We start from the raw sequence: 13,969 nt of genomic DNA on the forward strand, positions 1-13,969 counted from the left end.
GGAGAAAAATGTTCAGGACATGAAATAGTCGCAATGTTGACCATGGGCGCTATGTTCGTATACCCGGCAACTCATTGTCCTCGGCAACCCAAGACAAGGAAGACTGCTTGACTGTTTCAAGTAGGCAATCCGCACCGCCACATAAAACGACGTCATCAGCCACAAGTGGCCGTGTACTCAGCTACCTGACGTCATCCACCGAGGGGTACCCTACTCCGCTACCACTATTTTGTACGTACAAGGGTACAAACAAGGCTGAACGCTTCAGATGTCTATCATTCCAATGACTACTCTTGTACCCCGTACAGGGCGTGCTATTCATAGCATCTGATATCACTGATAATCCGTTCTCAGCCGGATAGAGTTGATATGACGATGAGATCCGGTTGTGGCGATTTCCACACGCGAATCACACCTGGACATTCCTGGATCCAGGTGGAGTGCAATCTCCCATAAGGCTTAGGGATTTGATTCTCTGGTACGATGCCGGAGGGAGGGAAGGGGTGTTCCAAGGCTATATAAAGGCCTCGTCCGGACCTGTTACTTCCCTTCTTCGACACACCCAATTCCCTACTTTCTGCAGTGATACCCTATATCCACAGCACACCACCACTACAAACACAAAACCATGGACAAGCTTTCCGGTCTCGCATCCAAGCTCGGCGGCAAGGGCCAGAGCCACCAGCAGGGCGGCAGCAGCGGCGGCGGCTCCTCCAACAACCAGGAAGACTACGTCGACAAGGGTGTGTTCTACCCACACAAGCCTACGAGTATTCCCTTGCTAATGAACACAGGCCTCGACTCGGTTGAGAAGAAGTATGGCGCCGACCCGTCCAAGTTGCGTGGCACCAACGAAAAGATCACCGACGCCGGTCGTCAGCAGTTCGAGAGCAGGACTGGGTAAGTGGTTCATGCTGTTGAAGACTTATGATTGCGCTTTCTAATACACCGCCAATAGCAAGCACGTTCCGGATAAGATCTCTAACTAGATCAGACCTCGGGCTCGTTGTACCATAATGGCGTTTGGGAAGGATACGGGAAGGGTACGTGGATTATATCATGGATTAGTTGTGTCAGACAGTACCGACACGGTTTATGATGAATATAATGAATGGATGAACGTTTTCGAATCAGATATAGCCATGTTTTCCGTAGCCTTAAAAGAATGTCCGTCGAGTATTGACGGGTATGTTTAATCCATTACCCAACAGTAGATATATTTAATGAAATATGCAATATACATGTCAAATGCAAAAAGAGATGATGCATCCCGCCATCCATGTAAAACCGGTAACTGCCATGTTACGCCCATCCCTACCAAGCTCCAACAATACCAGCGATTGGAATGTCAATTCCCGTAGTATACGAGCTTCCATCACTCAACAGGTACACATAGGCCCCTCCCAGCTCGCGAGGGTCAGCCAGACGCGGCATCCCACCGTAGTATTGCATCTTGAGGTCCCAGTCAGGCGCGTGTTCGACGTAGTAGGTCATGGCTGTTCTGACGAATCCCGGCGAGATACTGTTGACACGAATGCCGTGTTTGCTCCATTCCATGGCTAACGTGTGGCACATATTCCGGACTGGAGACAGGCACCGACGGTTAGCTGGACCAACGTAACAAGGATGATACGGGATTATGAACTTACCGGCCGCTTTCGTGGCGCCGTATGGTGCAGAGGGAGCAGCCTAAGATAGGATTAATGATTGACTTTGTTGATGATGGACTCAATGCTAACCCGATTCGGCCGATACGAAGTCATACTTGCAGTCATAACAATGGATCCCTTAATGCCCAGCTCCATAAATTTCCGTGCGAATATCTGAGCACAAAAGTATGCTCCGAAGACCTGCGACAGTCAGCCTAATCGACAAAGGAACCTCTCGGAGAGTACTCACGTTGAGATTGAACAGCTTCTCCAATTCCGGACGGTCGAATTGGAGTGCCGGTTGATGTTTGGTCATGCCAGCGTTGGCAACTAACCCATCGACCCGTCCATTTTCCTCTACGATCTGATCAACGGCATTCTGGATGCTCTCCTCCGAAGTCACGTCCGTTTGAATATACCGAAAATTCGGGTATTTCTTCTGCAATCCCGCAAAGTCCTCACCCGGCTCCATGAGATCCAGCGAGTAAACAGCCTTGGCCGAATTGGCAAAGCAGACCTCTGCGATTCCGAGACCAATTCCCCGATTTGCACCGGTGATTGCGATCACTTTCTCCGCCAGCGTGATTTGCCAGGTGAAATCCGAGCTGGGCATGGTGTTAACATAGGACTGCGTCCCAGAGTTGGTTCCATTCTCGGTCGCAGTCATTTTGATCAAGTACAAGTATAACTGTTTCGAAAGATATCAATTGAGAGACGTAAGAGAGCAGATGTTCTTCACATATAAGAGACGGGGCTCTTTAATACTCCTCCTGTTTAACCCCACATGTACACGACCCGCAGGGATGAAGTCTGCTTGGTCACTCTCCAAACTAGAACATCGGCTATGCCCCGACGCCCCAGATCTTCGGCTCGAGGCCATCCACGCTCGGTTCGTATCGCGGTAATCCTGAAAGTTCGTGAAAGACGGCGAATGGGAGGTTTTTTTTCTTCATTGTAATCTTTTCGACGTCAATGAGATATAGTCACAGCCGTGATGACTGTGGGGGTTTTATTCAACGAATAGGTCCATCATATTACTCCGGATAGCTTGGCTTTCCCAGTCGGCACGGATCCGAGCAAGCCGGTCTGCCTCGACTCGAGGCATCCTCGGTCCCCCGCAAAGTGCACGCTGCCGTCAAGCTTGTCAGACCCCCTGCTCCAAAGGCAGTTGAAAATGGTCTCAAAGAGAGCCGGATAAACTTTGCGGGGTGCTTTGTGGAGGTGGACACCATCAGCCCAATGGAGCATGACAGCGCGGGGTGCAGATGGCAGTATTGTCATCCAGAAAACCAACCAGATTAAGAAATCAAGTGTATCCCTGTCTGCATTTATGCCATCTTTGGACACTTATGCTTATCCATGGCGGCATCTTCCTATCAATGACGATGATTTCCGGCGATGTTACTCGAGATCCTGGACACATTCCGTATGCAAGGAAACAGATAAATATCCGGCGATGCCTACCAGACATGGCTCCCATGCTACCAGACCCTGCGATATTGTTACAGCTGCTATAAAGACTGCTATTCAGCAATTCATCCGACGTTGGTTACAAGATGGCGGGTAGTCTCGAGATCGAAGAGAAAGGGGATATAACTTCCAAGGAGATCGAAAATGCAGGCCCAGAGGCTCCGTTTTGGTCCCCGGAAGAGGAGAAAACTCTAGTGAGGAAAATTGATTTGGTCCTCCTGCCTATGGTCTGGATTATGTACTTGCTGTCGTACATGGACCGAACAAAGTATGTAAATTCTGGTGGACTGAGTCGTGACAGCGGGACTGACACAGGATCGCACATAGTATCGGAAACGCAAAGATTTCGGGCATGGAGACTGATTTGGACCTGACATCGGACCAATACTCTATTGCCTTAGTTGTGTTCTTCATTGGCTATGTTGTCTTTGAAGTGCCCAGCAAGTGTGTATCCATGACTCCCTCAGGCTACAGTGCTAACATGCTGGGTATAGTATGCTCCTCAGTCGAGTAAGACCATCCCTGTTCCTGTCAGGGATTATGGCGCTATGGGGCGCATTGACCTGTGTCATGGGCGCCGTCAAGGACTTCAAACAACTCGTGGCTTTGCGCGCAATCATAGGCAAGTACTCGAGGAACCTCATCTCCGAATACTTATCTAATGGCCGTAGGTTGTGTCGAGGCAGGATTTGCACCAGGCGTTCTCATGGTGATTGCATCCTGGTATAGGCGGACGGAACAGGCCAAGCGATTTGGTGTTTATATCTCCGCTGCTATCCTATCCGGTGCCTTTGGAGGCCTGCTTGCAGCTGTAATCGTCAAAGGGCTGGAAGGAGCGCACGGAATCAGAGGCTGGCGTTGGCTCTTTATCGTGGAAGGAGCTGCAACGGTTGGGGTTGCCTTGATTGCAGCCTTTGTCCTCCCAGACTTCCCTGCCACGTCCAAGAGGTTCTCAGAGCGACAGCGAAGCATTGCCGTTGCCAGATTAGCAGACGATGTCACTGCGATGACCCAAGACAGTGAGCAACTGTCGCCCCAGCAAGCTATGATTGATTCGGTTAAGGATTGGCGAACCTGGATGTTTGTCGTAGGGTACATGGTACGTTCCCATTCCATTGTTTCTGTATAGGGTGACAAAGCTGACAATTAGCAGGTCATCGTTGGCTCTAGTACGCTCTCGTACTTTTATCCCACTTTGATCGAAGGTCTCTTCGGAGATTCCTCCACCGAGAGGACAAACTTCCTGACCATCCCTATTTATGGCGTTGCATTTTTCTGCACATTGATCACATCCTATTTCAGTGATAAAATCCCGTCATGGCGAGGCCTCATAATCTCTTGCTGGTTGACGTTCTCGCTTATATGTTCAATCGCGGTGTGTGCAGTGTATGATTACACCGCTCGATATGCGCTTCTCGTGCTCATGGCTTCTGGTCTGTGGACGACTAATGGAATGAGTCTTGCCTATGCCTCGTCAGCATTTTCGAGCATGCATCCACAGACAAGGGGTATAAGTCTCGCGTTGGTGAATGCTCTAGGAAACCTAGCGCAGATCTATGGCTCGGTCAGTATTGTGGCTTGCAACAAACAACCTTCCTTTTCTTACTAACCGCATTATAGTACCTGTTTCCGGAATCCGACAGTCCAAAGTACACCATGGGATTTTCCGTCATATCAGCAATGTTAGCCTTGGGTGTTGTAGTATACCTGGCGTTGCACTTCTGGTTCCGCCACCGTGCAAAGCACACAGAAAATGAACAACAAGAGGAATGAAAATATATACTGATAATGAGAAATGATAATGATAAATTTACATTCCTATTATACATCAAGCCTTCGGCTTCTTGGAACTGACTTGTGTCAACTGGATCAATATTGGCCATGTTTTGCATCAGGTCATCTGTGCAAACTAGTCACCCTCGAAGGAGTATAATAATCCAGGCGCTATCACCCTCTGTATAAATGAAGACCACACGATCGGGGATGGGAGAAATTTTCCAGAGAAACAGAGGGCCGCCTACAGCATAGCATCACTGCATCTAGTGTGATGGCGTAAATAAAGGAATAATCGCCGTACATGTGGCTATTCGAACCCGGCAAGATTGGCTCTCTCTCCAGACAAGGTCTTATAACCATTTATGCCATATGGGACCGTCGTTCTGCTGCTTCGGAAGAGGAATCGAAGTGATTTTGTTATATTCGACAGGTTCTCAACCAGCGAAGGCAGAGAGCTCATCTTTTTGATATTCAGATTCAAGCTCCTTTCTCAATGAATCGACCGGCCAACGAATCCGGTGCTGGAAGGTTTCGATGAGATCCAACAACACCGTTCGTTCATGGGGAGCGTGAACGCTCATTCCAGCTGAGAGGGAGTTAGGGTTAGCAAGTGCTATAATTCTAGAATGAAGAGGGCTTGACTACCTCCAAATAGACAAGTGAGTGACACGAAACTAGCGGGGATATCTTTTTCTTTAATCATGCGCGCTATTCCGCAGACGGTACTGACAGACGCTGCAAGCAGTCTTTGCGCGGCGCGGTAGTCCTGGAGGCCGCCGATTGAAGGACGATGCAACACCACCAAGATGCGGGCCAAACTGTGCAGCTGCACAGCCGCGGCGTATGGAGAAGGGTAGATCCAGATCGGTGGGAAAGTCTCAGCAGTCTGCTTCTGTGGAAGTGGCCTGAATTCCCGCGGCAGGTAATCCTGCCACTCTTGCAGCATAAATAGTAATTCGTTCCCTCGCTCCAGGCGTTGCTGTATGTCAGTGGTCTTGGATTCTTCCCGAGAGGCGTAGTTCACGCATTGTGATAGTAAATAGTATGCACGACAGGTAAACCCAGCAGTGTCTAACATGGAATACGGCTTTCGAGGCTGAAAGAATGAGAAAACTCGACGACGCTCTCGCATGGCTACCCAGACATCCTGTCGAAGCCAAGACCACCAAACTGCTTGTCGGATACCTCCAGATTCACCGTTGTTATTTTGGAAACGCTGGATCCAGAAAACCCCTTTGAGATGTCGCTCCCAATCATAGTTGGAGCCGTCAACCATCTCATACGTGCTAATGAGAAGGGCCGTACAGATCAACTCGGCACTGCGAGTGTAAGAGGGATAATGCATCGCCTTGTTTAAATATTGCAGCGTTTCGTAGTAATACTGAACAGCAAGATTGCGATTGACGGTGGAAGCGACTTCCTTCTCGGAATCTGCAATGTCGGAAGGATTGGCTTTTTCGGTAGCTGTGCGGTTGTGTTGATACTGGTTAGTCTCGCTCGACAGCGAGAGATGCCGTGCCGAAAGAGCTAAAAGTGCCTTCATTAGTCCGATATTTCTCAGAGCCAGATGCGGTAGTGTGGTAGAAAGTTGCAGTGTCGGGTCAAAGAAATCCATCCACGCGCCTAGTGTCCGCACAAAATGGTCGAACATGAAATGGTCCTGGTCCGACAGCTCGATGGGTGTCGCAGTACTCCAGGAGGAGTATTCGTCCGGCAATGCTGCCGGCGCATCCTCGACTGGCGCCGCGACTAGTCTCTCGTCAATCTCAGGGTCTCGCCGGAAAGAAGCCGCTTGGAAGCTTTCACGTTCGCGTTGGTTATGAGGCTGCAAATCCGAGCTTGGCGGTTGAGCGACCGGGGATTCTACTGCCACGGATGGAGGGATTTGGTGTGGTGGAGACAATAGAAAATCTCTATCCGCACTGGCGGCATCATTGGCAAGTAGTTCGAACCAGCTCAACGGTGCCAATCTGGTGGACGTGGACGATGACTCTGTACCGGGTGATGGTACATATCCCAGGGGAGAATGCGGAGACAGCCCCTGGCCATGCCGAGAAACAGTTCTAGTAGAGCCCGGGCCCGGGGATGGTGTAACAGACTTCTGACGAAAGGCATCTGTAGGATGTCGAACCGGCTGTTCTTGATGGCATGCGTCCACCAGAACTCGCAGGGGCTCATGGATTTGCGACTGTGGTGAAATTGTGCGATGTATTGTTCTGTCGGAAGAAGCATCAATCCGTTGTGATATACTATCGCTACCGCCATAAACACACGGGCGTTGGCCCTTGGCGCAAGGCCCGCATTGGGGACGAACCTGGTACGAGGTTGAAATCAGTTACCGAAGGGGATACTGTCAGGAAACCCAGGTGGTCAACTACTGACTTCGTCGCATTTGACATGACGCCGCTTGCAAACTAGGCTACTTCCGTCAGTGATATGCACAGGCGACGTGACTATACACAGCGCAGATTGCGAATAGAAACGGACCATCCGGTAGTGGCACGCAGCCCCCTACCCCGGGACTTTCGCGGCTTGCGGATGCCACACGAGGCATCTGCCATGACGTACGTGATCTATGCACGATAAAGTGACCTTCTTCAGGCAGCAGAACGGGTGGACACCCAGAGGCGCAAGGTGGTCGACGCGAGAGTCTCGGTATTATCAAGTCGCGACGAGATTCAAGTGGGCAATTTTTGGTGCGGTGGAGCAATGTTTGATTGGTGAACAGCCTCTCCCTCGGAGCAATTCCACAATATCCGGCTCCATCGGGTGGGAAACCGGGGAACCTCGAGACGAGCTTTAGAGCTCTTCAATACAATAGTCATTCGCGGGGTTCGGCGGAGGGACGACGATAACGAGACCAGAGTCAATTGATTTAAGCAGCTTGTCTTTGTTCAATTGATTGAAATCACAGTTTAATGCATACGGCTCATGTCAAAATGGCCTGGCCTTCGACTAACAAAACACTACAGATCCTTGAAGCAGCAGAGAAGGGGAGATACGGCATTCTGGCAGCCATCGCGTTAGAACGGTCCCGGCGTAACTAGAGAAGGAAACGTGCTAACAGGCCCAGGTATAATATCGAGCATGTCACGGCCTTTGTTCACGCAGCGGAGAACCGTAAATCGCCTTTGATCATACAGCTATTTCCTTCGGCATTAACTAAGACCCCATCGTTGATCCATGCGGCCGCAGCAGCAGCAAAAACAGCGTCAGTACCCATCTCTGTTCACTTGGACCATGCGCAAGATTACGACCAGATCAAGTATGTCGCCGACAATTTGCCATTCGACTCAATAATGGTGGATATGAGCCACTATGAGAAAGAGGAGAATCTGTCCAAAACGAATGTACTGCGCGAGTACTGCCATGATCGGGAAATTGCAGTCGAGGCCGAAACAGGGCGGATTGAAGGAGGAGAAGACGGGATTTCAGATACGGGAGATCTGGCTGGTAGGGCATTGATCAGCATAGATTCTGTGCCTGTGCTGTATAGCTAACCTAGTCTCAGGAATCCTGACAAACGCGGAAGATGTCGAAGAATTTATCAGCGCCGGAATCGATTTCCTGGCCCCGAGCGTAGGCAACCTCCACGGTGACTACGGTCCCAAGGGACCTCATCTCGACTTGGACCGGTGAGAAGAACGTACTCCTCATGCGACGACAGCTAACGCGACAGATAGGCTTAAGAGCATATTCGATGCGTTGAACGGCCGCGTTCGTCTCGTACTTCACGGCACCAACGACTTCCCCCCAGATCTGTGCAGAGTATGCATTGAGGCAGGCGTTACCAAATTCAACGTCAACAAACTCGTATTGCAGCCGTGGCAAGACTACCTTCGAGCGAATGTGAGCAAGCCTCTCACGCAGGTGATGGATGAAGGGATCGACGTGTTGACGAGGGAGATGGAGCGCTGGATGGATATTATGGGTAGCAGTGGAAAGGCATAGCGTACAGGCAGATAGAATATGACAGTTGTACCCATTGACTGGACCTCTGGGCCCACAAGCAAGCCCTGATTACCTATACTATTTAACTATCTTATGTTCAGCTATTTACAAATCCAGTGATTAGGGTAAGCACTAAAACGCCAAAGGAAAGCCTTCAGGATGTACGGGAAATCAGATACATCATGCTCATGAAAGTACAGCAACTCGACGCTGGCGTGGATATATATGAGCCCCAACACGATATAATAAGCAACAACCAATCACAATGACTAACTTGAAGTTACATAAATTTCTAGCGACAATAGTGCCATGTGGAAACAAGTCCACCATGTGTTCTCCATGCGACCCCTCATATCGATATCCCCGGGATTGGTTTATGCTTCCCTATGGGTAAAGTGACATCTTCTCCATATCAAATCTCTACCTTTCTTTTACTGCTCCTCTTATTTTACTGGAAATATTATCCGTTATGACCAAAGTTGTAGTCATCACCGGGGGTAATGGAATTACTGGGTTCGCTATCCTCGAACATCTCAGAAACCGCCGTCGACGAATGGAATTGCATTATTCTCACCTCTCGCTCGCCATTGAGCATTCGATCTGTGATCCCCGGTATCTTGGCTGGCGTCGGAGGATCAGCCGCGCCTAAGAAGTGCAGATCAGAACTTCTACTACCATAGGAAGATTGCTTGATTGAAAAACAACGCACGTCCGGCTTGTCCTAGGCATGGAATGCCATCCGTCCCGAGGCGATCATCGGCTGCACCGACAAGCCGAATGGGATGAATGAGGCATTGACGTTAGCATTGTACTTCATGATTTGCAAGTGGCTGAGGTATGGAGCCAAGATTCCCACAAACTGGGACTATTGGAATGGGGTCGATGACATTTCCGATGCGCACTTGATTGCCGATTTGACCATTTGGACGTCCACTCACGCGCATTGTGCTACTTAGAACCCCAAACACTCATCCAAATCCCCCACCAAGGACCGGAATAATCATCAAAACCCCCTTACCAATGCCTTCAAAAGGCTGAAGAATGTGAGAGAATAGTCTAAAGTCAAAATGATAGTGAGAAAAGAGTCTCTAAATAGTGCAATGAGCGTTTTGAAGGGTATGTGCAATCAGAACCAGACAATCACAGGATGTAAAGAGGAGTAGAATTGAAACAGAAATAACAGAGCAATGGCTGCTTTTGTTGGAGGCTTGGTTCATATATACCTGATGATCAATCGTATTCATGGAGGATATGATTGAGGTAATAGGATTGGGGTACTACAGCAATGCCGCCAGCATACTTTCACTATAAACAACACATACAAGCACTATGCACTTACATTCCTTTTGTTTCTTTGAATTTCTTTCACAACAACTCTTCTTTAATAGTTAGATTATGGCCGCCAGGTTGTCTAAAGAGCCTTATGATAGATAATTTTCTCAGCCAAAGTTCTTCCTCCACTTTCTCTGAACAGTGCTTAAGAGGCTAAGACATCCTTCCGAGCATCGTAGTTAACAGGTGATTACTGTGACGACTCATATATGACGGCTCAACACTGCAGCAATGGATGATACATCGCAAATGCTGCTACTCAGCCATGTTGCCAACAACCTCTATAAAACCCCTTCATTGCCTAGATAGATTTCCTCTTCTCTTTTCTTCAGATTCGATATTCTCGTCGATGGTTGCAATAGTCTAGATAGGAACATTGATTCATTATTATCTACTATTCCGAGCCCGTGACAATTACCCAACATTGCGTATTACTTAGGATCAATTGGTCACTGATCACAGTTTGTCATCCTGAATACCACAATTATAGAGGATTATGTTGAGGTGAATTCCCAGTGTGACTATCACAAGATATATTAACTAGAAACTCTAGGTACAATATGATCAGCTAGCTAGTCTAACCTAGTGCCATTGGTACAGTGGAGGACTGATTGGGTCGCTCTCCAACGCCACTGGGGAGAACCCAGAAGACTTCTTGATAAATTTGTACTCTAAGGAGATGCCCTCGAAAAATGCATACTGGCGTTTTCGATCAAGGTGAGGGAAGTCGGGCGCTTGGCCCGACCGGGACCCCACCAGCAAACGGCTCCGTGTTATTATTTCCGCTGAAAATGCAGCGCCGACATCTTGAAGAGAGAGAAGAAAAGCGTGGAATAGGGCTGCAAGATAAACGTTATGTCCTAACCTGTTTCCTTAATGGCGAATTTCCAGAGGCTTTTTAAATACCTTGCATGGTTATGATGGTCGGGGCCAGTATATCTGTTCCTACGGAGGCGAAGCTTACTCCAATATGCCTAAGATCTAGAGCAGCGTGCGCTCTAAAACCCACGTAAGGGAGGCAAGGAACTACAAGTGACGTGCTGTCAATGTCGGGTTTCGTGCTGCGACTATATTGGTATTGCCCCGTTCAAAAGTATGGTATGTCATCTAGGGTAGGTCGGTGCAGTCACCTCATCCAGACTAATGCAAGACCATCAACTGAAAAGGCCCTTAGACGGAAAGAAGCGCTGATTTGATGCAGTAGCCCCAGCACATGCATCAATATCCATATATGTCTCTCGATATTTATCCAAGGTTGATGTGCCGATTCAAAATCACTCATCACTCGCAGCGAGCCTCTGCTGCTACAGTGTGACTTTATCGATTGCAATCCGTCAACAACCTCCGTGGACAGTTGATAGCGCGTGTGGTTCCTTCGGATTCAAGATGTCAAGCCACAAATTGAAAACGGACGAGACCAATAATGTCAAGGAAGATATTTCTGCAGTCTCAGAAACGGGCTCGCATAGAAAGCTGCCGCTAAGCAGGAGAATCCTATCCGTCGTTTGGGACTCACTCGACAAGTTGCCTAAGGAACGCAAGTTTATCAACAAGGTTGACTGCTGGATCATGTCGTATGTGTGTATGGCATATTTCGTGAAATATCTCGACCAGACCAATGTAAGTTGCCGTTCATTTTAGACAATGGTGTCTTGTTACTTATTGAATGACACGCTTAGGTCAACAATGCATACATCTCCGGCATGAAGGAAGATCTTAATATGTCCGGTCAAGACTATAATTATCTCCAGACTATGTTCACAGTTGGTAGGAAGACCTACAGACTTCCCCATTGAAGATTTATCAGGTGTTTCCGGTGCTCCCTCGCCGTGGCAAGGGCATGAATGGCAAATTCATTCGCTAATACCCTGTCCTTTTAGGGTATTGTCTAGGCAATCTGCCTTCGCAGCTAATCATGACCAAGATCCGGCCATCGATCTGGTTGCCATCTGTCGAGCTTATTTGGGGTTGTCTCGTCATGGCCATGGCTGCGGCTAAGAACGTCAAGACACTCTACGCTCTTCGCTTCCTCATCGGAATCCTCGAGGCCTCCGCATATCCAGGTATCATAACTCTACTGGGAAACTGGTATACTCCCCAAGAGCTGGGCAAGCGATCTGCCATCTTCGTCTGCAGTGCTATGATCTCGCAAATGTTCTCGGGCTATTTACAGGCGGGCTTATATGCCGGAATGGATGGCAAGCATGGTTTTAGTGCGTGGCAGTGGCTCTTCATTTTCGACGGAATCATCGGTTTCCCTATTTGCATCTACGGCTATTTTGCCGTGCCTGACAGTCCCAACAATACTAAGGCGAAATGGTTGAAGCTAGAGGAGAAAGAGATGGCCATCGACAGAATGAATAAAGTCGGTCGGAAGCCGCCGCGGGGCCTCAAATGGAGGACCTTCTACGAGGTGTTCACTATGTGGCCAGTGTATGTTTTTAGTGTGTCATTTACAGCCCATGTCCTTGGCATCCGGATCTACAATTATTTCAATATCTACCTCAAAGCATCCGGCTACAGCGTTGAAGATGCCAACCTAATTCCAACGGCTGCGTTCGGATTCCAGGCAATCATGACTTTGTTATACGCCTGGTGGAGCGATGCTACCCAGCAGAGAATCCTGGTGATATATTTCGGTGTGTTGCTTTCTCTCGCGGGCTGCATTATTCTGAGCGTGTATCCGGAGCACAACAAAGCTGCTATGATGGCTGGTTGGTTCCTGACATATGCAGAGACTGGGGTCTCGGGCCTGATTATGACTATGTGCAATGAGCTTCTCTCTTTTTCGACGGAACACCGGCTGATTGTTATTGGTGTGGTGGAAACGACCGCTTTTGTCTTCAATGCATGGGTGATCTTGCTTACATACCCGAGTGGAGAGGCCCCTAAGTTCAGCATTGGTTATGAGATGGCGGCCATGTTCTTCGCCATTGAAATGTGTGCTATGGGTGTTGCCTGGTACTGCATGAAGAGATGGAAGCCCAGTCAGGAATAGACTGCGACATATCCTCATCCGCGGATACCACTTTGGTATCCGCATTTGCACAATATTCCCCTAAATTAACTACATCGTGGCTGTCATGTGATGCATAAATCGCTGATTCAGATTCGTAAATATCAGTTATTTACGCCTGTTCTGATTGTAACAGGGTCAGTTGGCACTTCCATTATCCTCATGAATTTTGATGTCACGGTGCATTTTCAGATCAGCCTTGGGCCTTGCTTACTCATCTCATCCCGAGGAAGTGTGGAAGCGAATGTTGAATAAGGAAGTATGATTGATTGGTTGTTCTTCTTAGAGCGAATTGTAGCTATAACTATACATATTGGCAATAAAGGGGAGGGCCCTCATGACAGACAAATAATATCACAGTATAAGAGAGCCAATCAAATAGGCTGCTAAATGGAGCGCTATATCAACCTCACTCCGACAAATAGTTAATGTAATACCCAATGATACATGTGGGTTCAGACCAGGAGCTGAAGAGGGGGTATTATATAGAGTAGGTAAAGAATATCCATATAAGGTATGTAGCCGTACTACTCTGAATGGAACTCCATAGCGCTAGCTTCAGTCAACAACCAGTGAGCACCATGAGAAACCCACGACTACACTATCTCCAGCCCACCACCCTTTATGGCCCAGAGCCTCCCAATCTAGACACCCAAAGACAACTGTACGATCAGAACCGACCTGATGACCGGACTTTCTCCTCGAGCAAGATCCTACTACGGTGCCCGACGAGCCGGCCATTGAGAACTTCCGCATTTGCGAAATCAACGCCCGC

The 13,969-nt window shown here is 48.6% G+C and overlaps 6 protein-coding genes across 6 annotated transcripts; 4 read left to right on the top strand and 2 right to left on the bottom strand.

The window, feature by feature from the left end:
- Window positions 1–628: 628 nt before the first annotated feature.
- Window positions 629–989, top strand: EURHEDRAFT_381680 (uncharacterized protein; the record flags this gene model as incomplete). The annotated part of the gene is made up of 3 exons (XM_040779438.1): window positions 629–743; window positions 795–900; window positions 959–989. The coding sequence occupies 3 exons, from the start codon at window positions 629–631 to the stop codon at window positions 987–989; spliced, it is 252 nt and encodes an 83-aa protein (XP_040634498.1).
- Window positions 990–1,314: 325 nt separating this feature from the next.
- EURHEDRAFT_466320 (NAD(P)-binding protein) lies at window positions 1,315–2,316 on the bottom strand (the record flags this gene model as incomplete). The annotated part of the gene is made up of 4 exons (XM_040785083.1): window positions 1,315–1,583; window positions 1,650–1,689; window positions 1,740–1,850; window positions 1,900–2,316. The coding sequence occupies 4 exons, from the start codon at window positions 2,314–2,316 to the stop codon at window positions 1,315–1,317; spliced, it is 837 nt and encodes a 278-aa protein (XP_040634499.1).
- Window positions 2,317–3,205: 889 nt separating this feature from the next.
- On the top strand, window positions 3,206–4,892 carry EURHEDRAFT_406625 (putative vitamin H transporter; the record flags this gene model as incomplete). The annotated part of the gene is given in 6 exon segments (XM_040780473.1): window positions 3,206–3,387; window positions 3,447–3,563; window positions 3,614–3,786; window positions 3,806–4,218; window positions 4,273–4,683; window positions 4,740–4,892. 6 exon segments carry the CDS (start codon window positions 3,206–3,208, stop codon window positions 4,890–4,892), a joined length of 1,449 nt encoding a protein of 482 aa, XP_040634500.1.
- Window positions 4,893–4,937: 45 nt separating this feature from the next.
- On the bottom strand, window positions 4,938–7,456 carry EURHEDRAFT_510001 (Zn(II)2Cys6 transcription factor; the record flags this gene model as incomplete). Its single annotated transcript, XM_040785935.1, has 4 exons — window positions 4,938–5,481; window positions 5,541–7,209; window positions 7,278–7,314; window positions 7,383–7,456. 4 exons carry the CDS (start codon window positions 7,454–7,456, stop codon window positions 5,330–5,332), a joined length of 1,932 nt encoding a protein of 643 aa, XP_040634501.1. The 3' UTR covers window positions 4,938–5,329.
- A 378-nt stretch (window positions 7,457–7,834) lies between these two features.
- On the top strand, window positions 7,835–8,846 carry EURHEDRAFT_466329 (class II fructose-bisphosphate aldolase; the record flags this gene model as incomplete). Its single annotated transcript, XM_040785085.1, has 4 exons — window positions 7,835–7,917; window positions 7,969–8,348; window positions 8,407–8,530; window positions 8,579–8,846. 4 exons carry the CDS (start codon window positions 7,835–7,837, stop codon window positions 8,844–8,846), a joined length of 855 nt encoding a protein of 284 aa, XP_040634502.1.
- A 2,718-nt stretch (window positions 8,847–11,564) lies between these two features.
- On the top strand, window positions 11,565–13,176 carry EURHEDRAFT_466314 (putative pantothenate transporter; the record flags this gene model as incomplete). Its single annotated transcript, XM_040785082.1, has 3 exons — window positions 11,565–11,798; window positions 11,858–11,945; window positions 12,059–13,176. 3 exons carry the CDS (start codon window positions 11,565–11,567, stop codon window positions 13,174–13,176), a joined length of 1,440 nt encoding a protein of 479 aa, XP_040634503.1.
- Between the last annotated feature and the right edge of the window lie 793 nt (window positions 13,177–13,969).

Source organism: Aspergillus ruber (assembly GCF_000600275.1).
Source record: "Aspergillus ruber CBS 135680 unplaced genomic scaffold scaffold00043, whole genome shotgun sequence".
NCBI classification, from domain to species: Eukaryota; Fungi; Ascomycota; class Eurotiomycetes; order Eurotiales; family Aspergillaceae; genus Aspergillus; species Aspergillus ruber.